Source organism: Anser cygnoides, chromosome 12 (genome assembly GCF_040182565.1).
Source record: "Anser cygnoides isolate HZ-2024a breed goose chromosome 12, Taihu_goose_T2T_genome, whole genome shotgun sequence".
In the NCBI taxonomy this organism is placed as follows: Eukaryota; Metazoa; Chordata; class Aves; order Anseriformes; family Anatidae; genus Anser; species Anser cygnoides.
Genome location: NC_089884.1, coordinates 14,367,374 through 14,391,825, shown reverse-complemented (window position 1 = coordinate 14,391,825; position 24,452 = coordinate 14,367,374). Strand labels below are relative to the sequence as shown.

Genomic DNA, 24,452 nt, shown 5'->3' with positions numbered 1-24,452 from the left:
CAAATATTAGATCTTGCAGTCTGATAATGCTCCAGTATTTCACATATATTTGGCAAAAACAAAAATTCCGTATTTGAATACAGGTTTTTCAAAAAATTACATCTGTCTATACTATACTCTTATCTGTTTATAAACAGCTGGAGTTTATTCTTTCATCATAAAGTGCTGTTTGCAAAAAAAAAAAATGAACATACATGTTGTTCAACATAAAAATTACCAGGGTCACAAAGACTGCCCTTCAGGATATGTATATATCAGGGACCAAGCGATTAAAAACAATCTGCTTTCAACTGCCTATTGCTGAGTCATTGATTTGTTACCCTGCTAGGCACACAGCAATGTCTCCATTTCTCTTGCAGAAAATTAAGCCTCCTTTCAAAATTCCCCTGGGATGATGAACTTAATTATGGATTCAAGTTGTTAAATAATGTTACAGTTGAACAGGGAATAGGGACCAGTTAATATGAAGATTCAAAGATGACTACATTCTTTTAAATATTACAGAACTCTGGCCCAGCTAAAAGACCCTTTTACCTCATGTCTGTGTCATTCTGACATACTGCATGTTATACCTAAAGTATTTTTAATTCCAAGTCTACCTTGATAATGAAATGACTTTGTCTTGCTTGTGCATTAGGTGGTCAATGCTCGTTTCTTTCTTAGACCAAAAAAGTGTGGGAATGATCTATTTAATTTGAGCATTGAAACAAAATAGGTATGAAGGTTGATTTTCTTGATGTAATGCTTAATTAGTAACTGCATGTGTGTGGAGTCCTGTGACAAAAGCTATAGTAAGTAAAAAGCCTGGTGTGGTTTTGAAGTCATTGACAATCAATTCGTTCACTTCAGAATTCTTCAGGTCTTATGCTGGGGTAGCAGCAAGCTAACAAAGCGTACAGTAACTGGTTAGAAGGGGTCATTCTAGTCAATTTTAATGGCATAGTACTACTTACATGTTACTTAGTACTTATATCTCTGGTTTTATGTCATTCCTTTTACTGGCTGAGGGCAGCTCTTGCTTTACTTTCCGTGCATACGACATAATCCGATCCTACGTTAGAGTTTATCTCTGCATGACTTCAAAGACAGCAATAATACAGCCTTGCAGAAATGTCCTCCTAACGGCCTCGCATTCAGTGCTGCCGTGGACTTAGAAAGTGTCTCTGTCCTGTGCAAATTCTTTTTTAAGTTTATGACTCCTGTGAAAAGCACAGTGCTCCTACTTCTGGAGTTGGAAACATGTCGCTTGAGTTTTGTTTTAGAGGTATGCTTTAGAAGCTTGTTCCCCTTGCATAGATTCCATCTCTGCGTAAAGGGCCAATTGCTTTCCATGCCGTTAAAAAAAAAAGCGTGAAAAGAAAGCGAGGGGAGAAGACTTGCAAATTCTGACAATACAGATAAAATCACTGTGGTTTCACTCACTGGGAGGATGAAGCCTTTATTGAAATCTTTCAGATCCACGGGAAAGACCCAATATCCAAATGCAGAGGAATGTTCAGAGAAGGAAATCGGTTCTCATTTAAAGAGCACTATTTGTCTCCTTGCTACAAACTTAACTATTGAGATAAACTGAAGGTCTCAGAACTAAACCTTCAATGCAAGTTGAATTATTTGGAATGAAAAGGCAAAACTGTTCTGGGGGAGTTGTGTCACATGACAGATCCCTGCTGCCAGGGTGAAGCATTTCATGCATTTTTTCATTTTTGTTTAAAGTGAATAAGATTTCTATTGCCTCTTTCCTCCACTGCCTTCACCATCTAGATTGTAAAGTTCAGGTGGAGATTTGGAAGGATTTGAAAGATTTGCTTAGTTATACAGAATTATTTTACCTGAGAGACTTAGACAGCTCAAGGGTTATTATTAGTAGCTGTAACAATAATCAGCTCTTACGTACACCTTTTCATTTGTATGTCTCAAAGTGCATAATAAAGAAAGGTCAACATCTGCTTAATAGAAGGAGAAACTAGAGCACAAGAAGGTAATGGGATTTGATTGTGGTTTTAACACCTGGAGTGTCACAGCCAAAGAAAGAAGATGTAAGTAAATTATAGGGACTTTTAACACAGCCTCATGCTACTTAAGCTATCCGGAGACCTGTGCAAAGGAATTTGGCTAGTCTTGGTCTGTTCTCTTCCTGAAGTTGTCTGTCACAAAAGGTGCTGCTGCTGGCACTTTCCTGACAAAGATCACAGGCTGTTGTTCTCATCTGGATAGGCTGGTGCTTTCCAGCTCAGGATGAAGGCATGAGGATGACAGAGTTGTGAGAAGCTATTGTGTAAAGTCCGTTTTCTGCATTAGTGGAGAACTAATTTACATTCAGCACTTCGATCTCTTCAAACTCTAGCAGTGTTCTTGTGTCCAGTATAAGAGGCCCTCATTGCGACGTGAGATACACTCACAGAAAAACACAGTGCATAGGGAGGGGAGAAATGTCACCTGCATCTAAGTGACAATTTCTTGTCTGAAGTGTTAAACCACTGTTCTTAGCTGCTGGTAAGGACCCGGAGGAGAAGTTAGCAAACACATAAATCAGCCAATCCATTTTCATACTTTGACAGTCAGAGCCCTTGGGAGACTCTGCCGTGACTCCGTGTTCTGGTGTTGCATTTCACATTAATTCAAAATGCCTAAGAAAAGAACCCTTGAGTCTGCTTTGTAGGTTTTATATCTCTGTTATCTCTTATTGCTGCTCTGCTCCAGATAGAGGAGGGAAGTGTGACTGACACAGGTGCTATCCTATGCTGGTGATTCTAGCTAATAAGCTAGCTTGCATGAACCTGTATATAACATGATGCAGACTGCACTTTTCTCAGGTATTCTGCAGCTGTTGGTTTGACACATACATAATTTTAATTCATAGTATTTTTAATGAATTTAAAGGGAGTTAAAAAATGCATGTCCCTTGCAGAAACTGGATTATGATACTGCAGGCAAATCAATTTTAAAAGTTACCAGTGAGGGCACCAGTTTGTAAATTACTAAAAGGCTTCAAAAATCATTCATCTTTAGATAGGAGTATTAGTATATATCAATATGCTTAGCTGTACTGCTTTTTTTATTTTTCTGTTCAAGTTTTGGACTCTAGTGTACTAAAATCAGAAAACTCACCCTTAACTTGACCTGATGAGTTTCTGAGTTGGAGAGTTTGTCCAGCTCTGCTGGCAAATTATGCCCTTCTAGCCTTAAAATGTAATGGCTATAACTGTAATGTGAACCTAAGCCAACAAGATATGTAAATGCGTAGTTGGGGTAGGGAGGTCAATGAAAGGGGTACTCTCAAACTAGTTATTTACTGAGCAGAGGTTTTGGAGTGGTTTTCTTCCCACTGAGACTGGGAGAAGTGGAATTACATTAAATCGATGTTATTCTTCCTAGTGTTCTTGGTAGGAGGCTTCTACTCTTTGGCATCTTCTAAGAGAGATACTTTTAGCAAAAATAAGAATTCTTGTTTAAAACACAGTATATGAATATAAAGCAAAAACAAAACCACAGTCTGACGTGGGTAGTTTGAACAGATAATAGTACTCTAACACAAAGACTGTAGGAATTAAAAAGGAAAAATTATAAGTCTTGTGGGTTTTGCTAAATTTCTGAAAGAACTTGTGTTTAATTAATATTAATTCCTAAGCTTATTAACAGATTTACTTTTCAAATTCTCTGAAAATTAATGCTGTTCTCAGGAAGTACAGTAATTGTGCAGAGAACGTTATTATTCATTGTTTTAAAGGAAACCTAGCAACCTTTGCTTTATGTGCAAACCTAGCCTTGTTCTCAGAAGAGCTGGAGTGGTTGTAACAGATGGTAGAAGGAGCACTAGCTCCAATTGCAAAACTGCTTCCAAGCAGTTTCTACTTATTTGCTACTCTCTGAGTGTCTGCTTTTTATGATAAAATGAGGGTTCCCTGAATTACCATCTCTCATTCTTTTTTGTATTACAGATGCAGTTAAATTTTGCTTGGGTAATTTAAGCTGTCTTTATGGCTGAGAATGAAGGGGTAACTTACGCTATGCAGTTGGACAACATATTGGGAACCTTTTTTACCTAAGGATTACAGAGAAAAGCAGGATGGCTCCTTTCTGAGGCCAGTAAGAGATTTCAGACTCTTTTCCTTGATCAGTTGTCCCATACCTAAGTTATCCCAAGATGTTAAAAGAAATGTCTAGTGCTGCTCATGATTTTGTTTAGGTAACTCTAAAGCTGTCCTGTTTAACTCAGGAGGGTAACCTAAACATTTTCCACATGTTCAGTTTCTCCTTTAAAATGTTAATGTAAGAATTGGACAGAGTCCAGTAAACTGGCTGAGGCTTTTTTTTTTAAAAGGACAATCCTACCCATGAAACTTTACCGTGTTTACTTCACCTTGATATAACTGAAGTTATTAATCCCAACCTTTTTCTCCTTCATTAGTGGGACACATTACAACTGTTGTGGAGGATGAAATACAGGATTAAGATCAAATTGTGGGCTTTATCCTTTTTCAGAAAACAGAGAGCCCTTCATTCATAGCACCAATTTACAGCCAAACGCTTTCCCTCGCATATAAACTTAATGAAGCTTTGCCAAATAACTAATTCTCTGAGCTCATGAAGCAGCAGCCGTTGTCACACGGTAGGTGCAAAGAAATAGAATTCTGAAAAAATCAAATGCTACTGGGGCTAGAAGGAATTGCAAAGCACCAAAAAGGATTTTGTGCTGATCTCTAACATTTAATACTTTTAAATTTTATTTAATATGCTTAGATAAATATATTTATAATAATAAATTAGTAATTTAACTAATGCCTCTTCTTTAGCAGCTGCTACATATCCCTGAAGGCAAAAGGCAGAGTTGTGGAAGTACTAGTATACAATGCCTGTTTTTACAATGGGTCTAACCAAAAAACTACTACAAAGAAAACAAAGTACAGGAATAAAATAAATCGTTCTTGGAAGTTACCTCTACTCTAAATCATCTGTGTGAGACAGGAATGTTTGAACTGTATGAGTCACAGCAAGTTTTCTTTGGCATCATCTCTTAACAGCAACAGTAATTAGCACTTGGGCACACAGTTTGATTGGTTCTTCCATTAGTTTCTTGGTGCTGACTCTCCCGCTAGCCTTGGAAAATAGCTGAAATGGAGGGGGAAAAAAGTCCATGAGGAATTGATAAAATTTCAGACTACAGAAAAGTTGAAAGAGAGAATCTGTATCATAAGTTTGTTTCTTTTCTCTGCCTTCACTCTTATTAAGTCTGCTCATTGTACTAAGGTAGATAGGATGTCTACACAATACTCTCCTAGTGGTTGAAATAGGGAGGAGGTACAAACTGTGTGCTGTTACCAGGATCTGAGAGCATCAAACGGTGTGAACCCCGAGCATGTGGAGATACCGCTACTGGGGTGTCATGCAGCTCTTTGTCTTGTGGTCACGTATTTTTAAGGGCATTTCCCTTGAACTTCATTGGCTACATATAAGCAGGATGAGTATTTCTGTGGGAGCAAGACGCTACCACTTCTACTGTCACCCTGTCTATGTACCCTGCTCCTATTTTCTGTCTGGAATGTTTTATTTCAAAGACAAACAGTAACTCCAGCCCTTTGCTGAGACGATGTTCTTTGCAAATGCAATCCTCATGCTTTTAAGGAGAGGGCTTTTTTGTTGTTGTTTTTCTTCCCCACAGAGCATGCAGGTGTGCTTTTCAGCTTGGCTAGTTTTCCTTCATAGTGTGATCATTAGCTTGGTTCTTGTCATGAATATAAATTTGTTTTCCATAGAGCTATGTTGTACTTTGGAAACATACCTTCTTCAAAGAGTGCCGCAGGCATCACTACTACAACTCATATTTATTCCAGTGACAAAATTGACACCTTAATGATAATTAATCTGATGAAATGAATGGTTTGACTCATTTACAGTCCAAGATGTAATTAAGCCATAATGGTGGAAGTTACAACTGTTCTGTGTAATATCCCATCTCCCTGAAGGATTCTTAATGTTACATTGAGATTATTTACCTTCCCCAGCTTTGGGTTTATTGCCTGCACGTAGACTGTGGGGTGACGAATTCTGTGGAGCACTTTCTTCAGGAGTATGACAAATTTTTCTCTTTTCTCTGGTTTGCACACCTGGATTTCCTTCCCACGAAAGAGAAGGCAATGGCATATCCTTTGAATTTGTGTGTATTTAAACACTTCGTACTAGAGGGCGCACATTCCAGTTGAGAAATTGTCTACCTTGCTTAGGATTTTCTTAGAACGGCTACCTCCAGGCAATAGGCAGCTTCTACAAAATACCACTAAAGGTTAAATTTTCCTCTTAACAACCTTTTTGTTTCTGTCTACACATTATTGCTCAATTGGTTTGATTCTTTAACTGAGTGTCATTTGTTACGAATGGCACGGCCCAAATTTTTAAACATAAAAGAACGTTTCTTTCCAAGTAGTTGATTTTCTAACACAACAAGGACAGATTTGAAGATGTTTGTTGAGGTGGTATTGAAATACCCCTGGTATTTAGGCAGCATTTCTGTTTTTTTATTTATGTATCTATTGATGCTTTTCTTGAGATCCAGATAAAATAGAACTGTTTTGCACTACTGGGACAAATGTGTGTAAATATAAACTGTTAAAGATAATATATTTGTCATGTTTACAGCTTTGTATACTTACTGTACTGGAGTATGATAAACATGAGATGTGCAAGATATTCCAGTTAGCTCTGAAAATTCCCACGATAGCAAGTAATGTGATTGAATTTAAAGTTATTTCTTTCACTCTAGCTGTAGAATTTCAACTGTTGCTACTTGTGAATTTTTTTTACTTGTCAACAGGAATCTTTCCGCTGTAGCCTTGTTGGCTTGACTTCTTTCATGAGCATTGTTTATTATCTGATATGCATCTAACTGTAGTACTTAGTCTGTATTGGACAAGCTTTTGATACACAATTTTGCACTGTATAGCCTAGTATCAGCATGGTATCTCCAATATATTCTACTAATGTTCTGTGACATAAGGTGAGAAGGAATCTTTTAGAAGAAAGTACCTGATGTCAGTCTCCTGTGCCTGAAAATAAAAATTTGGAGCTGTGAGTTTTGCACTTACTAAATTCACAGGTAGGCGATGAATGTAAATACGTAGTGGTAGCAACTGCCATTTTGATTTCCAAGCAAAAATCACCTGAGCAGACTTTCCTCTTTATAAAAAAGCCTTTCTTATCTGCAACGAGCTTCCCTTCTCCCCCAACAGCTAACAAAATGTAATGTTCAGTGTTGTAGCAGGGATCAGACTGCTCTCCTAGCTTTTACTTTTCCAGATGTTTGACTAGTTTGATTACTTAACCTTTGCAAATGTACTAAGAGTTGGAATACATTTTGCATATTTCAGCATAATAATGAAAAAAAGTAACTTTGTTTCTATCAACTTAGAATTATGTAATAGGGACACTATGAAACAACAAGTACGTTCTCTCAATTGTAATTTTACCTCTAGATAACATCATATGACTTCTTCCTCATGCCATGATTATCCTGTTTTGCAAGATTGGGAACTTATATTTAGATATTGCTTTTCTACGTCTACAGAAATTTTTAGTAAAGTGGTCCATGATACGTTGAAGGCTTTAGAATGCAGTATCTGAAGGACTTCCCTATAAAAGTAATTCAATGAATGTTACTGATTCACAGAGCTACTAGACCATCTGAAATGAACATAAGTCAGGCTTGTGATGAAGCCTGGCTTATTTACCTACATACATTTTCTGTATAAATGTGAATTTAAATGTTTCTTCTGTTCTAAGCAGCAAGAAGTACGTTTTACTTGTGAAGTGCTCACTTGGTTTGGTGGAAGTGGAACCATTCTGCCAAGATCCACGTTGCAGGCTGAAATGAACACTCCGAGTTCTCTTCTTGCAGGAGTGCCACGAAGCTGGTCAGGCTCAGTCACCACAATATAATATAGCCTTGAAAATGGAACAGTCTAAAAGTAGCTACAGTATTTGACCACACAAAGGAACGTTTCTGTGCAGAATTACAGGGCTTGTAATATTTGGGAGGTCAAGTATTTTCCTCTCTGTACATCCCATAGTTCTTTTCCATCTGTGAAATACCAAATTAGACTGAATAATCAGATTTTTTTTAATATACTAGTGCTTTTCTGTAGCTGGAAAATACACCAAGAGGCTGCAAGGATATTTATTTTCTCTCCTAGTAGTTGTCACAGTTGGTACTTATTTTCTCTCCTAGTAGTTGTCACATATATGACAGAAGTCAAAAAAGTTGGAGGAAATGTGACATCTGGGAGATGATCTGCTTTGGATGTACTACCATGCTGGCACTTTCCAAAGAAATTCCAATTATGTTAATGTCTTCAGCTCTTGCTTTGGGCTGCTGCTTCTTTTTTTTTCCCTATCAAGTGCAGAGCTATGGGGGCACTATCCCCCTGTAGTGGCAACCTGGGGTGGCATTTGTTGTGCTGCACATAGCAGCAGTCAGTGTTTCCTCTAGGCCGTTTCTTGTCATTCTTTGAGAGCTAGAGATCCCAAGTCCATTACAGTACGGATACGTGCATGCAGAGACAGTATGGTAAATATTTATTTCTGATTAATGGGTGTGAGTGTGATCCTATGTATAAACTGCTTTATGAGTATGAGGTCTTGTCAGGCACTCCATTAAAGCTGCACAGGAAATTCTAAAGCCAATTTGAGCTGACTTTTTTTTTCTCAACTGACTATAACTTATATTTGGATGTTTAGCTTTTAGATTTAATCTTTTGTGCTTTTTTAGAAAATGATTCCATCTGTTTTAGGCAATAAGAGGATTGTAAGAAGCACATTCTTCCTGTAAGAAAGAAAACTTTATGTGCAGTATTTTCAGCATGATTATGGTAGGTTACATTGGAAGATGGATCACATGCATGCTTTTTCACTGCAGCAGGAGTCACCGAAAATTTGTAATATATAAAATATATATATTGTAAACTTTACAATATATAGTTTTTGGTGTTTAAGTCAAAATCTGATTCTGAATTACTAAGTTCAGAAAATATTATTCATCCACCCGCCTGCCCTAGATAGTACAGGATTTAAACTAATGGTTTCCCAATTTTCTTTAGGAACTGCTTATGTTATGTAAGAAATTGGAGAGAACACCCCCTTTTAGTTTACCTGTGACCCTGGGATACATTCAGACCAAGGCAGCCTGAGGGAGGAAGAAAGAGGTCTGCATACTCAAGCTCCTGCAGTAGTCGGCAGCCATCCACCAGACTGCCATATCCTTTGAGACCCTGCTACAGTCTCCTGTGTTTAGGAGAATCCTCTGGTGTAGGGGTAAAATCAACAGTGATGTGCATATTTTCCTCATCTTCCTCTGCCTTCAGGCTCCCTGAAGGAGGTAACTGTTTGGGAACAGCAGTAAGAACCCCATCAATATTCACTTGAAATCTGTCTAAAAGAGGACTGAAGAGACTGAGGGCAGAATAATGCAAGATGGTTATTGTATGCTCTTCTAGCTGGAACAAAACTGAAAGTTAACAAGGCATTGTTGAGTGCAAGTGACATAAATTCATATACTGCAAATACAAGATGGTCAATTATTGGAACAGGGGCTTGGAAAGGTGGTAAAATCTTCATCCTTGGAGCTAATGCAAAACTTAACAAAGCTCTATGCAACCTCATCTAGTTGGGCCTGTTTGAGCAGGGGGTACGCTAAAGGACCCCCAGATGTCCTTTCCATTCAATGATGGTATGACTGATGCAAGTCATGTGTCTTATGACAGAAACCTGAATTAATTCTTCCCTAAATGAGCTTGGGCAGAATGATCTTGCAGTAGTATGCAAACAGCATCACACTGCCTGAAAATTTCCAGATACTTTGGCAAGAGGGGTGCTGATGATGGGATACGGTGTGCAGTAATGGCCTCATTCTGTACTAAGAGAGAATCCTTCCTCAAGAGCAAACGAAAAACAGGCTCTGCTTCCCTGATTTTTTACTTTTTATTTTAAATTTTGTCACCATTGCTAAGCAACTGCAGAAGGCCTGAACTGCCAGAATCTTCAATAAAATTGAAAACCCGAACCAGAACTTGATTTTAATTTGCTTGTGTGTCCACCAGCAAATACATTTTTTTTTAAATACTGTAGTATATGATACACAGGAGCACTTACATTACATTCCAGTTTCCCTGGAAGCCCTGCCTCTTCTGTGCATAAAAGCAGGGGTGCATGTCATTATTTTAATCTGGTTGACAAACATGGGGGCTGCCACTGTGACATTATGCAATGGAAGAATGTAAATCCTTTGCTGAGACACAGCAAAAATCCCCCAAACCTTTGCAGAAGAATGTAAAAAATAACCAATCAAAATCCAAAATGTGCTAGGGACTGGAGGAAATGTGGTCAAAACTAATATTTATTTCATGTTTCATCCTTTTTCCCAGGGTCTCTTGCCATTTTTCCTTCTCCATTCTAACCTTACATAGAGATGTAGAATTCAGACTGCTGATGATATTAGTGTCAGATGGCACATGAGTGGTGGGATTTAATTTGTATATGAACAAGAGCTGGGATACAAAATGGTGGCAAAATAACTGGCACTGAGAATCAGTGAGACTGTGAAGAGCTGAAGAAAGTCAGAATCATCAGAATCTTTGATGTAGTGGTGAGCAGGAAGAAGCGAGTGTGCTAGCAGCAAAGTGGGACCCTGCGAAGGCAGAATGTGATGATCAGGTGTCTCCAATGGGTGTGTGTGTGTATTCAAAATGGAGCTAGATAGAAAGAATGGTAAAAAAAAAAAAAAAAAAGGCTAACGGGGCGCACCAAGACTGCACAGCTGGGGTTGGAAGCGGGGCTGTGTGAGCTCCTCTACTAATGACAATTAATGAAATAAAGTATTTCTTCCTTCCTTTCCAGGTGCAAGTGGGAAGTACACCTCAGGACCAAAGAATTGTGGGATACATTTCCTGCACTCACTTGCAAGCTATTGCAGGTACTGTCCATATTTGCTTCTCTTAATTTCTCACTGTTTCTAAGTGTTTGTTGGAATTCTTGTGCAAAAGTTGGCCAGCATTGCTCCTCCAGTGTTTCTCACAAACTGCAGTGTGCATTGAAAATAGCAGTGAAATAGTGAAGAAAGGGTAGACAAATACATCACAAAATGTTTCCATTTTCAGTCTTAGAATAATTAAGCATTATAAGATACGCAGTATTAAAAATCCCTTGAGAACTCTTCTTCCCTTTGCTCCCTCTTAAGTAAATACTGTTATTATAGCAAATACATTACTATCATCATTATTTGCATTTGTGGACCCATACTGTATCAGCTTATAAACTAAAATTTTACAGATTAGGACAGTTTTTCCCATCGGAAGTCAATGGCTGGAGCAAGCCTAAATTCTCTGCTTTTACCTGCCAACTTCATGCATAAACAGTTGGCAAATTAATACTACTGTTTAAACATTTCCTAGGTCACGTTTTAAAAAGTCCCACTGCTACGTTTACAACAGCATGAAACAGCATGCTATGTGTCCTTTTTCTCGTGAAACAGTACCTTCTAAGACCGTTAGAGATAAATGAAATACAAAAACTCTTAACAGGGTGTAGAAGGATTTGTTTTAAATTTTCTCTGAATTATCGAAAAAAGAATGAGGAGATGTTCTCTAACAGTGTATGCTGTGTCTGTGAGATGCATGGACTCCACTGTCCACCGTAACTAGACTGGAATTCCAGGTAGGTCTGTCATGTTGTGTCCGGGCTTCTTCCTCCTCAACAATCATAACAACTTTTACTACTTTTTTTTTTTATTTTTTTTATTTTATGATAGTAACTCAACATTCAGCTCTCCTTTTAATATCAGTATTCAGAACCAGACTGGGTGGCCTTATCTCCATTTTACAAATCAACTCCAGAAATGGAGGGGAGGAAAAGCTAGTAACTTCAAGTCATTCTGTTTTAGTGTTCTTATGTATATGTTTTGTAATCACGAAGCTTCTCCATTTTAGCTGCTAGCCTGAACACTCATCAATTAAAACTGACAAATGCTAGAAATACTTGGAGATATCTATGGAAATGTCTGTCTCCTATCTTTTGCATCAAAACTACCAGTTCTAGACTTAAAATAGGTATAGTAATAAAGTGAAAGTCAAATCTACAAACATTTACTTTGTGTAAGATCAAAATTTAGTTTAGCCAGAGGGATACACATCCTTAGTTTGTTTTACTTGATGTGACTGTGACTCCTGGGCTCCTGAGAGCTGGAGAGCACCACACAGCTGCCCTAGACTCGTTGAAGACAGCACATGTGCTGCAGGCTGAGGCAAGACAGAAATGCAATGTAAACAGCAGAACTCTGAACCTATGCTGTACAGCATGTCTAGGTTAACCCAGTCAGACAGCTAGCATTCCTTTTACTTTACAATTGAAACACTGGCAGAGACAGAATTGGGAACAAAACTGCCAGTCCCTAAAGTACATTAGAGAGACTGGATAGTTCTAAAGAAGTTTCATGAATTTTTCAAATACATTTTAACAGTGTAACATTCTTTAGTTTTCTATTTCTAACTCTGGAATTATATAGTAATGTACTGTGTGATTGCTGCTGTGGAGCTGACATTTCTTGCTGTTCCAGTTCAGGTTATAAACCTCTGGTTTTAGTCCTTTTCCTTTTTAATCACCTAGTCATGTATTCTCCAAGGGTAAAAACACAACCTTCCATTTTCCTATTTATGTTCTTGCTTCATATTTTTAGGCTTATCTGGTTCAAGCAACATTCAAATAGAGCAGACAAGGATCTAAGAGTCTAAATGTCCTTTGATAAATCATATTAGTTTACGTAATGAAATAGAAAACTAAACTTCGTAACAGTATGGCAGAGCTGTGCTTTCTGATTTTCATCATCTGATTCAAACCATTTCACACATCTAAAAAACTGACAAAAAAACCAAAACAGTTTGTGTAAAGATGTTATCTATAAAAACAAGCACTGTTTAAAAGGTTAACCATTTAAATCATCTTGTCATACATGGCTAAGTGCAATTTGGCTTCTCTTCTAGGATACACAAACTTGCACTTGATAGTTCTAGTACTTACATGAGTATAACATGAAGGGATCCAACTGTTTACAGTCAATGAACTCCTAATACTTTTTTCAGGAGATGTGCTAGCTGAACTCCGTTCTGAGGTTGGGTTTTTTTTTTTTTTTTTTTCCAGGGCTAACTTTCACTTTTTTCAGTATAACTTTAGAAATAGATGCGGATTATTCTCTCAATAGGTATTCCTGAATCTCAATACCTGTTAAGGAACGCTGCTATGAAGGAGCTCTTCGTTTCCATTCCGGAAATAGCTGCATTTTCTGCGACAAATGAGGGGGTCCTCTAATGAGACCTGAATGTAATTGTTTTCCAGGGGGCTGTTAAGTTTACGTGTGTCTTTTATGTCTTTCAGTTAGTCAGTGATTGATGTTCTGGGAAGGCTTTGCTTCGTAGAATCCACCTACTTCCCAAGTTCTGCCCCCCCCCACCCACCTTAAGACACCCCCCTAAGCCATCAAAACAGAGTAAGCCTCAAGCTATTCCAGCCCAGGTCCAGATGATGTAGCATGCTGGATGCTATCTCATAACCCGGTCATGCCCCTTTTTTTGCATTTATTGTGAATCTGGTCATCAACAATCAAGGTACCAGCAACTCTGACTTCTCCAGCACTAGTTTCAAGCTCTACCAACCCCCACACAGCTTAAGTAGAATTTAGCTTGGGACTGAGAGAGATCCCTCAGTGTCTGAAATCTCAGCTGTAAAATCAGGAGTATCTTTGGCGTTCAACATCCCCAGGCAGTAATTCTACAAAAATTGCTAAAGTAGCAAAGCTAGCTTATCCACACTGTGGCAGTCTGCCCTTGGCCCCTCCTCTCAGCTACGCTAACACAGTTGTTGTAAGCTGTGTTGCGCTTGACTGGGGACCTTACCTAGCTGAAAGGTAACTCACAGAACCCAGCAAAAGGTTTTTTTTGTTGGTGGTGTTTGGTGTGGTAGTTTTTTTTCTTTGTTTTGCTCCAGCCTATCCTTGCTTAGATATATTACACAGGTCTGCTTAATCCATCACCTTTCTTAGGCATGACACTCATGGCTGAACAGGATCCTTTGGTTGTGACTTGGAAGCAATGTTCCCTTTTGACTAGGCTTTATCCCTTACACTTTAGTTTTTGCTCATCTTCCCCAGGTTCCTTCCAATATATCCCCTAGCACAGATCAGTGCTGAGAACTCTGACTTTAAGAACTTCCACTGCAACTGTTCCTTTCCAGCCCCTGACTAGGCCTATGAGCTGCTGTGTTTGATACCTAGCGTTCCTTCTCTTAACAGCTTTCCGGGGAGAACAAAGCAGTCCTCCTATCGTACCTACCTGCAGTTCTAACTAAAGCCAGGATTTCACTTAAGCGTTTCAAAAGTGAATGAAAAGGGTGGCTCTGACTACCCTAGAATGAACAAAGGTGAAGTATTTGTTTATGCTGGCGGAGGCTTCCCATAATACCTTTTCATCCTTGTATGAAATTTGAAGCTGAAGGGAACCGCAGAGAACTTGGAAATGTTGACTGCAGGAACCAGTCACAACATGATTACTTGCAGTTTTCCAGCCCAGTTACTGAGGAAAAGAGTGCAGAGCTATTAGCACAAATCTGTATTCTCTGGTTCATCACTGGTGGCAGTCAATCAGATCAGTGATTCTATCTGAACGTTTAATTAGAGCTGCAGGCTGGAAGAAGGAGAAGTTGAATGTTATAGTTGGGAGTTACTACCTAGCTCCCTTCTGTTAATATCAACAGATGTTATTTCGTTTCAGCAGCAGTTTCTGAAATGTCTGCTTCACTGGTTGTTCTGGATTCAGGTTTGGGTTCCCCTCTACTCAGATGTCTAATTAATTCAGTTACCTTCACCTCCAATGCTATGGATCACTGGGAGGTGCTAAAACTATGCACTGCTAAGAACTTTTGCATCCAGATACATACAGTACCTGCTGTGTAGCTACAGGAAGCTGCATAACAATAATATTAACCTCAGAAAACAGTTACATCTAGGTTGCGTTAGAGGATTTCTTTGTCATGGAAATGTAGCTGACTTGATTGCACACACTCTACTTAAGTGTGCAATTGCTTCCATGACCTCTAGTGGGGAGAACCAGAGATGCCAGACTACCACAGGTTCTGCACCTTTTCTAAAAGGAAGTGACAGGTGCCTGCTTCTCAAACTCCAAGGCTCCTATTTTTCTGAGGTTTTCTGCTGTGCAGTGCTGCTACAAAGGCTCACAATTCTCACTGAGGGAGATATGTATCACTATGTAGTTAATGTTTTTTTAATAACGGCAATGCATGTTACCCATCACTTTTCAAAACATCCTCCTAAAAGCTTTTGCCTGTCTTTTTTTATGTTTTTATAAGTAGTTTTCTGTTTTGGAGAATTTTACCTGTGTGTTTAGTTAGTGGGTTTGCTGTGTTGTTTCAGGTTGCTGTCAGAGTTTTATGTTCTCATAGGTAATGGCTGTATTATATTATCACTCATCCTAACTGAAACCACGCCAGATATATACTTCCCAGAAAATGCATGCAGTATCTCGACACTTCAAAGATAAATAAGTCTGTCTTAGACAGTTAAGCAATAATCAGGACTTTGTGGGAAGCAAGATGAATTACTGTAGTCTTGTCAACAGGCACCATGCTAAAAGTTACAAGGAAACAAAGGCAGGCCAGAAGAATGTGGTGGCCTAAGGTGATAAACCAGGATAGAAAGATACAGATAATGCAAAAGGAGGAGGCTCTGAAAGGATCTTTGACCAAAGTGTATAAATACCTGATGGGAGGCTGTATGGAGGTTAGAGGCAAACTCTCCTTGGTGGTGCCCAGTAACAGAACAAGAGGCAATGGGCACGAACTGAAATGCAAAAAATAGTATTTTAACAAAGGAGGGTTTTTTTTGTTTTGTTTTGTTTTTAATAGAAAAGGTGACCGAGCACTGGAGCAGGTTGCCCAGAGGCTGTGGAATCTCCATCCATGGAGACAATCAAAGCCCAACTGGACATGGTCAAGAGCACCTGCTTAAGGTGACCTTGCTTGAGCAAAGGAGACAGACCAGATGATTGCCAGAGGCCCCCTTGAACATGCTTTGAACGTGCTTTCCCTGACGCTGTAATTTCATCTGTGTCTTTAGTTAAGCAGAATGTATATGTTAGTCACACACCGTTTGTAGTTAGTCAGTATCACCTGCTCCAGGCTGTATTTATTCCATGTGACCTATTTCTTGTGCTTTTCTCTAACTGCGTCTTAACTGTAAGGCTTTCTTGTGCTGTGTAGTGTATCAGTACACATAATCAGTAAATATGTGAAGTGCACTTCTGCACTTCACGTGCACTGTGGTAGCGAGGGTTTTTTCCAAGAATACAGGACTGGATTTGTGTCAAGCTGTGTGATTAGGGTATTATCTAAACGTGACGTACAAGCACTAGAAACTGTAGATCAGGGAAGAGATCCAAAGAGCACTTGTACAAGCTTGTATATTACAGCCCAACTGTTACAGATTTACAGGGGAAATAACTGATGTTTACTGATTGTTACAGGGGAATAACTGATGAGTAGAAGAAAAAAAATCAGTTTACTTGCGATTTGAATTAACAGTCTGAACAGATGAGTCAGTGTCAGGACCTACTTAAAGGTCTCTTTTCCTGGTCATGTTCTTTTCAATATTTCATTTAATTGTTTAGGATTGTAGCAAATCACACTTGGTTGAACGTTTCTGATTCAGTTTGTATTTAGCTGGAGCTTTCTTGGGCTAATCATTATGTACTGAGCATACTATTATCCGTGCCATTTCTTAATTTTGCACCCTTTTTTTCAAGTTGTCTAGTAATAGCATAGCTAATAATATGACATTTTATTTATGACAGTAATTATTCCACACTTAAACAACTACAGAAGTTCACCCTTAAGTATTAATTTCAGAATTTTGACATTTTTGCCAGAGCATTTACAAAGCCTTTTAATGACTTTTATCTGCTCATTCTGTATCAGGTGTGCCATAGAAAAAAATGATCAAAACCATGCAACTAAAGACACCTTCTTCTGTATATACAACTTGAGATGCAGTACTTCTTAACTGAAAAGCTGGACTTTCACCTAGTGTCATTCTATGTATGAATTTTTAATATAGCTAATTATATAGATGAAATTTCTCCATGTGCAGTCAAGGCCGCATAAGGCTAAGGTACCACTTACAGCTCTTGTAAATCTGGCTTCAAGGCTTAATTTGGCCTTGTGCAGACTTAGCACTGCGTGTGCTAAGGGTTTTTTTCCTTGTTATTTTAAAGAAAAGGTATGCCTTTAATTTTGTTGCCTGCATGTGCTCCATTGAAGGGATTATGTTTGATGGGTAAGGGGAAAGAAAATGAGATTGGAATAGCTCTGTTATTTTTATTTTATTTTTATAGATCTTATTTATTTCTAGTTTGCTTTAATCTCTACATCCTCTGACTGAAACAAGTGAGGTGCAGACCCAGCTCTACAGAGACCTCGCACCAATGGAACAGCACTGGCACTAGTGATTTTGCTGGACTCATGCAGGCATGCAGTGATCTGAACATCATCCAAGATCTTATTTCTTGGTATTTCTTTTTTCCTTTGCTACAGGAGACACTACTGTTCGGTGTGAGCAACTGGATATGCTTCAAGATTGGCTGTCTGAATTCAGAAAATCTACCTCCTCCTCCAGCACAGCCAATCCAGAGGAGCTGGTGGCTTTTGATGTTATCTGTGGAGATCTCAATTTTGATAACTGCTCCTCTGGTAAGACAAGCTTTGCCTTTTCCTAGTGTGTACCGACTTGAACAAGAAATAAGAAAGTTCTTGATCTGTTCATCTTGCGGGTTTATCGTAGTATACTAAGTTGTGACTGACTTGTGCAAGGAAGGACTTGATAAAGAAACTTCTGAACTAGGTACCAGCCTTGTGATGAGCCAAGGATACGCAACCTCTGCCTCATAAGTAAATATGCTGGTTTTGTAAGGCACAAAGAGCAGTAATTTGTGATGTGCAGTAGTAACAAGGACGATGAATCCAGTGGTTTAATTTTACTTGAGTGAATTTACTTAATTTTACTATAGTGTGCTATACCTATTGTCATAGAATTTTATTTACTAATTTAAGAGGTGTATACTATGGGATTATAGTGGAGAAAAAGTACTAAATTCATGCAGTTATAAAAGTAATTTGATAGTGCATATACATAAGTATGGGAGATTAATGCTACAGAGAGAACTCAACATTGCTAAATCAATCTTGGAAAAAAATAACTGATGCTGTGTACTTTTGTTTTTTTTAATGTTAATAAATTTATTTTTCTGTATTTGGATGCTGTGGACACTAGAAGAAAGAACTCCACAGAACCATAATTATTGAGTGATATATTTGCAAATGGTAGCCTTTTCCAAATATAGACATTTTGCTCTGTTAAGAGTTACACTGCGAACTCGGGAGTGCAGGGCTGTGTTCTGTATCATCTCTGCCTTCCCACTTGGTACAGTTCACGCATCCAGCAGAGATCCTTGCTGGCTTTATATGATGTCAATCAGCTCTGCTGGTTTGGAGCTGGCAAATGGATCAGCAGGGTCTAGCGGCCAACCTCCCGCAAAGCTGATGGCTGAGAGGCCTTTTGTGTGACTGGGCCAAAACTGAAGTACTGGGATAAAGCGCGCAAGCCAGGTACAGTGAGGGGCGAGTTTAATTACAGGGATTTCACCTCTGCTGTGTTACCAGAGAGAATGTGTGAAGTGCAGGTGAGCTCAAGCTGCAGCATTCAAACTGGGATTCAGCAATTCAGACCACTGAGTTTGTGGATTTAACAGGTGAATGTGTGAAGAATATCACGTGAATGCTGTAGTCTTCATAAGAAGCCTAGATAATTGAGACTGACAGCAAAAACTGCACCAATAATAAAGCAAAGCAAAACAAGCATTGTCTGATCTCAAAAACAACTAGCATTCTCTAGTCTCACGGTTTGTATCAGATGCTTGTAGTGCAATATTATAGCAAAGTTGGAGAAACATTTAATTGAGTAGAAAAGACCAGCAACCCAAAACAGCCCTTCTCTTCATTTCTAGCTCATTTGTACAAAAAGTAAAATCTATCACAACTATGCGATCTGAAGTAAACTCAGAAGGGCCAGAAAAGGTGTTGGCAAGTGCTCTGACTGGTAGAAGAATCCCTTATGCACTGTGGAGATGAACAGTAAGCAGTAATGACTACAGAATACTGTAGCGAAAAAAAAAGAGTTTTAGGATAAAATACAAGGGTAGTAGTGGTAGTGAGTTTTTAGGGAAGGAAAGAAGGACGTGTAGTTAATAACAGGTCTTGAGCTGCTACGCAAACAGGCAGAGGAGGCAATTCCAGCAGTTCCAGTGAAGGGAGGAGACAGGAGCTGGGGGATCCAGACGGACACATCCATTGCTATGTGACTGTTCTGGGTGCAGCACTGTTGGATGGATGGAGTGGCCTGAAGGCAAGTATGCCCTTCAAGGAAATAAGTAATTCACTACACACCAAAGGGGAGACTGCCCCATCAGGGTGTGGCAATCTACAGAATGTGCAACTGAATGGGTTTACGCAGCATGAACAGACATGAGTGAAGCTGTGAGGTAGCACATCCGGTCAGCATTCTCTATCTGGGAGGTTCTGGCACTCTAACCAGTATCTTGAACAAAAAGTACAGAATATAATTAATGCTGTTGTGACCTGTCTTTTTAAAGCAAGCACAACTATTTGCTTTTGCGAGTAATAGATGTAAATGCTGCAACTAATACTAAAGATGATTAAAAAGTAGGTTATAAAAATCCATTTTATTCTTGCTATCTCTGTAACTTATTTACACTCCACTCCCTTTTAAAATTCACTCAGCCTAGGAACTGCAATTAAGCTGGCTATTTCATTTTTTATTTGTAGATTGCTTTGTTTGCTTATGCACTAAGCAAGATTAATGCACTGTTTTAAAGTTGTCAAGTTGTCTTGTCCATTTTACATTACACACTGTTTTAGGGACGTTTGTTAGGATTGCAACAATTTAACTGGTTTGGTTCCCCCCCCCCCCCCCCCAATAATCAGCTTTCTGTAATTCTTTGTACATTTGTGTTCTTTCCTATTCCACAGACTGATACAGCAAATAATTAATATTGTGGCAGTAAATACCAAGCTTCTATTCTTAGATGTATTTACAGTACAGTTTTCAAAGACCTCCTGGTCCATGAGTAACCTTACGCTTATGACAGATTTTCTGAAACTCAGCTCCCTCCCTCCCAGCTTTAGAGAACATTAACCCAACATTAATACAGTAAATTCTCACCATGGGCAACATTATTAGAAAGTTGTCTTACTGTCAGGTTGGTTTGGACTCAGTTGTGTAAAACTTGATTATATTTTTAAACCTTTTAGTAGAACGTAAAAAGCATTCCCATCAGATGGGTTGAAGTTTGCCTCATCAGCTCTGACTTGTAAACTACCAGCACCACAGTGGCAAATTAATCATGACAAATTTTAATCTGTCTTGGTTTTGAGGTAAGTTTTGTAGCCGTATGACGTAACAAGGGAAAGCTTGAAGAAATGGAGAACTGCACAGATTACATCTTAGACTCTACCATAGACATTAAAGAATCCAGCTGGATGTTCAGACAGAAAGAGCAATTCTCTGCATTGCATACCTGGCAAATTTTAGGGAGCTCAGTCCTCCAGTCCTCTGCCACAGCTCCAGGATACCCTGGCAAATTCATTCTTCAGTCTCCTTGCTCTTATGAAGATATTCTCAAGGTAAAGAGCTGGTTAGAGAGTGGGGAAAAAGCTGAAATCACATAGTGAGGCAGATCAGCTGGTGCAGATGCAGTACCTGAAAGAAAATTGGCTTTATTAATCATTATTAGTGACAAAATGGCCAGGTGCCATGGTCTCTTATAACTACTGTACTCCACATTACCGTTTGTGTTGTGCTTCCTCTGTAACAGGGAGAAGTTAACAACAACTTTACTTGGCAAGAATACTATTTTGCGCAAGAAGAATCAGTTCAATCACTACAGTGCATGAGCTGCATTGTCATGCATACAGCTTACAGTTTGAAGTTTGGCTTCTGACTTTAGAGAAGTCCATTTTCATGCATACTTACATATTCTGTTGCCTTGACAATAGACAGTGATAAATAACAGCAGCAGCTCCAAATGCAGGTGAATATTCCATTGATCCCAAGAGAAAACTTCAAGTGTTGCTAAGAAATTTTAACCTTGTAAAAGGTACAAGTGCTGCAAGAAAGAAAGTTATCAGGAACTATTGCCAGTTTCTTTGCCATTTAACAAAAATGGAACTGTAGCAGCTGGTATTTTCAAGTTCTAATTGTACTTGCTCCTACGTAAAATGATCACTATGTTAAACAGCGTGCACAGAACTAGAACTTGCTTATTTGTATGTTCAGCATCTGAAACTGTGATGTATACGTTTTTGTAGGATATCTGTTATAATAAGTAATCCTAGGAGCTTGATGAGCTTGAGTTAGGCTTTAAATGCAAGGAGCACAGTAGCAATTAGGAAGAAATTAATTTGAACGCTGAGAGATCATGACAATTATATTTAGAAGGTCTCTAATGCTGTAGATATCTCAAGCAAATTATCAATTGCCTGTCCTTTGTCTTACCTATTACAGCTTGAAAAGCATTCAGTGAATTCTTCTGAAACAAGTGAAGTACTAGCTCTTATCTTCAAATTCACTGAGATGTGTATATACACCCCCAAACAGCCATTTCTGTTGCCATTTTGAAGTCAGTCCAAATCTCCATCATGTGATCTCAACAAAAGTTTTGTATAAGTATAAGCAATGCAAACGTGAATGGCAGGGTAAGTCAGTATGTTAGAAAACCTTCAGTTTACAGCTAGAAACTACCCCAACTGTCTTTCATAGAAAGACTTTGTAGGAAAAAGTACTGTTATTAGCAAGCATTAGTTGGAATTTCTGGTTAAGACAAGGTACTGCTGTGCAGTAAAACCACTGAACCAGTTCGCATCAGTCCTCTAAAAAATACACGAATACTGAGTAGGAAGGAAGACTTGCCTTTTCTTTTGTGGCAGAACGAACAGTTATCCACAGGTTTAACAACGTATGGCTGATGTGCTTTTTCTTGGCCTTGTTCTTTCCCTGCAGACGACAAGCTGGAGCAACAGCATTCTCTGTTTACACACTACAAAGACCCATGTCGAATTGGTCCTGGAGAGGATAAACCATGGGCAATCGGTAAGACCTTCTCTAGCCATCATTGTACGAATATGTTCTTGTCTGTCACTCACAGAACACCCAAAAGCAGCAGGCCACACAGTTAATTGGCAGTGACAATCTGTGGAAACCAAATATTTGCAAGGGGTATTTCTCTAAGGTAGTAACGATATTGTTTGTGAATCTTAACAATGTTTTGTTGAATTTTAATCAAGAAGCAAACAGACATCTCAAACCCAGGTCCATATTCTAGAGTTTATGCATTAAACTATTGAATGCCTTCCCACACTTACTGTACTTCTTAAATAACCTCTAGATTACTTTGCAAAAAAGAGAACCAAGTTATTGTTTCTGTACTTTCTTCATGCAACAAAAACATACAGCTTTTGATCAGAATGTTCCATTTGGCATTACAGAAATACTGTAAGTGAGGACTTACCAGTATTTTAACATTATTATGAACTTGCAGAGTTCATCTTATATCAGATTTCACAGAACTCAGACCTGGTAAAACTCATTTGAGCTCAGTAAAGTTTTAGATCAGGAACTAGTTTTTCTTCAGAGGAGCAGTTACAACTGTGAAGATGCTAAATTTAAGAATTCGGTACTACTTAAGAATGTGGCTTTACTCTGTCGTAGCAGGGAAAAAAAAACAAAAACAAAAAAGTTTCTCTGCTCCTGAGAAAAATCAAAGGGCAGAGACAACATTTTGAAAGGTGGCTTTAGGGAGGCTGGGATAGAGGAGTTGCTTGTGAAGACTAAAGCAAGGCTGCTCATCTAGACTGGCAGGGAACAAACAGGCTAGTTCCCTGCCACTAGAACCTACTACCTTTTGCTAATCTCTTGTGCATATAGGTTGAAAATGAAAGAAACAGTTAAGTCAAGAATTATTAAGGAACAAGAGACAGCATTCAGAGTATAGAAAGGAGAAGCAACAGAAAACACGAAGTTCAAGTTTAGATTGGAACATCTGCTGGGAAAACCTAAGAGGCTTAGGGTAGGGACTGTGCTTAGGTAAAATGGTACAGAAGTCATATGGAGGGAGACAGCAAAGGAAAAGCTGAAGTACTAAGGCCACGTATCCTCATCCGCACTGTTACCATTATACTATTATGTTACTACATTTGTTCTGAAAATAAAGAATCCCTCAGACTAAAAGCCTCACTTAGTCAGGTGTGAGATGCAGGCACTGTAAGAAGAACTGCTATAGTTATTACTTCTGTGAATTCACAGAAGTGAATATAAAGTGCTTTCAAATCAGAACAGCGTTGTGTCCCACCCCTGCCACGTACGCTGTCTTCACATACCTGTGCCCCAAGAAGTTCTCTGAGAGGCCAGTAACAGGCTGCATGCTGGGACGGTCACATTTCCCTTTCTGTTCACAGGTACCTTGCTGGATCCTGAAGGATTATATGATGATGAAGTGTGCACTCCAGATAACCTACAGAAGTATGCAACTCCTAATCCTCCCACATGCTCTAAGTGATTCCTTAAAAAGCCAGTTAATTGCTTGCTATTTAACATTTCACAAATTGAGAGGTGTTTCAAGGACTGTAAAAAATAAATTATTTTTTACTCAGGGTGTCTTGGGGCAGAGGTAAAAAAGGGAAGGAAAAGTGTCTGCTTCTCAAAAGTCGGTTGGAGTTGGCTTCGGTGGGTAAAAAGTTGAGAGCAACTGCAGTCAGTGTTTTTGTCTCTAGAGTTGGTCCTACCTGGACAGGCTCCCAGGACAAGAACTCTGAGCATGACTGAAAAGGGTACGCAGTCTGAAAACCCCTCGCCAGGCAGCCAGTTCCACGGTGATGGCTCTGCAAAGGACAGAAACAAAAGGAAACATACTTTTCTTCAAATGAAAAAAATAATGAGGTTTAAAACACACCCCCAACCAAACAACCCATGCTAGAAAGCTTGCAAAACTTGATGAATATAAAAAAGCAAACTCACAAATAGAGGAATTAATTAAAATAGCACATCACACATAACTAGGAATGGCTGGTCATCGTTCAGTGATACTAGTATGGCAATGATTTAAAGAGGATTTGATACTGAGAAACAGTATTTTTGTTTTGAGCTAGTGGACTTATAATTTTTGTATTTGTTATTAATTTGCAAGAGCATTTTTACTCACAAAGTGCAGTACAGTACGGTATGCATGGACACTCAGACGAATGCATTAGGTGAGGCTACCCCTGGTGGTCTTGGTATGTTT

General features: G+C 38.8%; 1 protein-coding gene and 1 long non-coding RNA gene across 8 annotated transcripts in view; one reads left to right on the top strand and one right to left on the bottom strand.

Annotated features, from left to right (window-relative positions):
• The window catches only part of SMPD3 (sphingomyelin phosphodiesterase 3), a 119,769-nt gene that overhangs the window by 85,524 nt on the left and 9,793 nt on the right, over positions 1–24,452 (top strand). For all 7 annotated transcript variants that reach the window (XM_013192386.3, XM_067004678.1, XM_067004679.1 and 4 more), the window contains 4 exons: positions 10,882–10,957; positions 17,635–17,790; positions 22,175–22,264; positions 23,629–23,692. In XM_013192386.3, the coding sequence (XP_013047840.1) occupies positions 10,882–10,957; positions 17,635–17,790; positions 22,175–22,264; positions 23,629–23,692 (386 nt within the window). The remainder of the gene's footprint in view (positions 1–10,881; positions 10,958–17,634; positions 17,791–22,174; positions 22,265–23,628; positions 23,693–24,452) is intronic.
• LOC106043094 (uncharacterized) lies at positions 13,050–23,949 on the bottom strand. Its single transcript, XR_007168938.2, has 6 exons — positions 23,551–23,949; positions 22,085–22,237; positions 21,149–21,281; positions 20,694–20,875; positions 15,806–15,886; positions 13,050–14,714 (listed from the first exon to the last, which is right to left on the bottom strand). It is a non-coding gene; the product is annotated as an uncharacterized lncRNA (long non-coding RNA).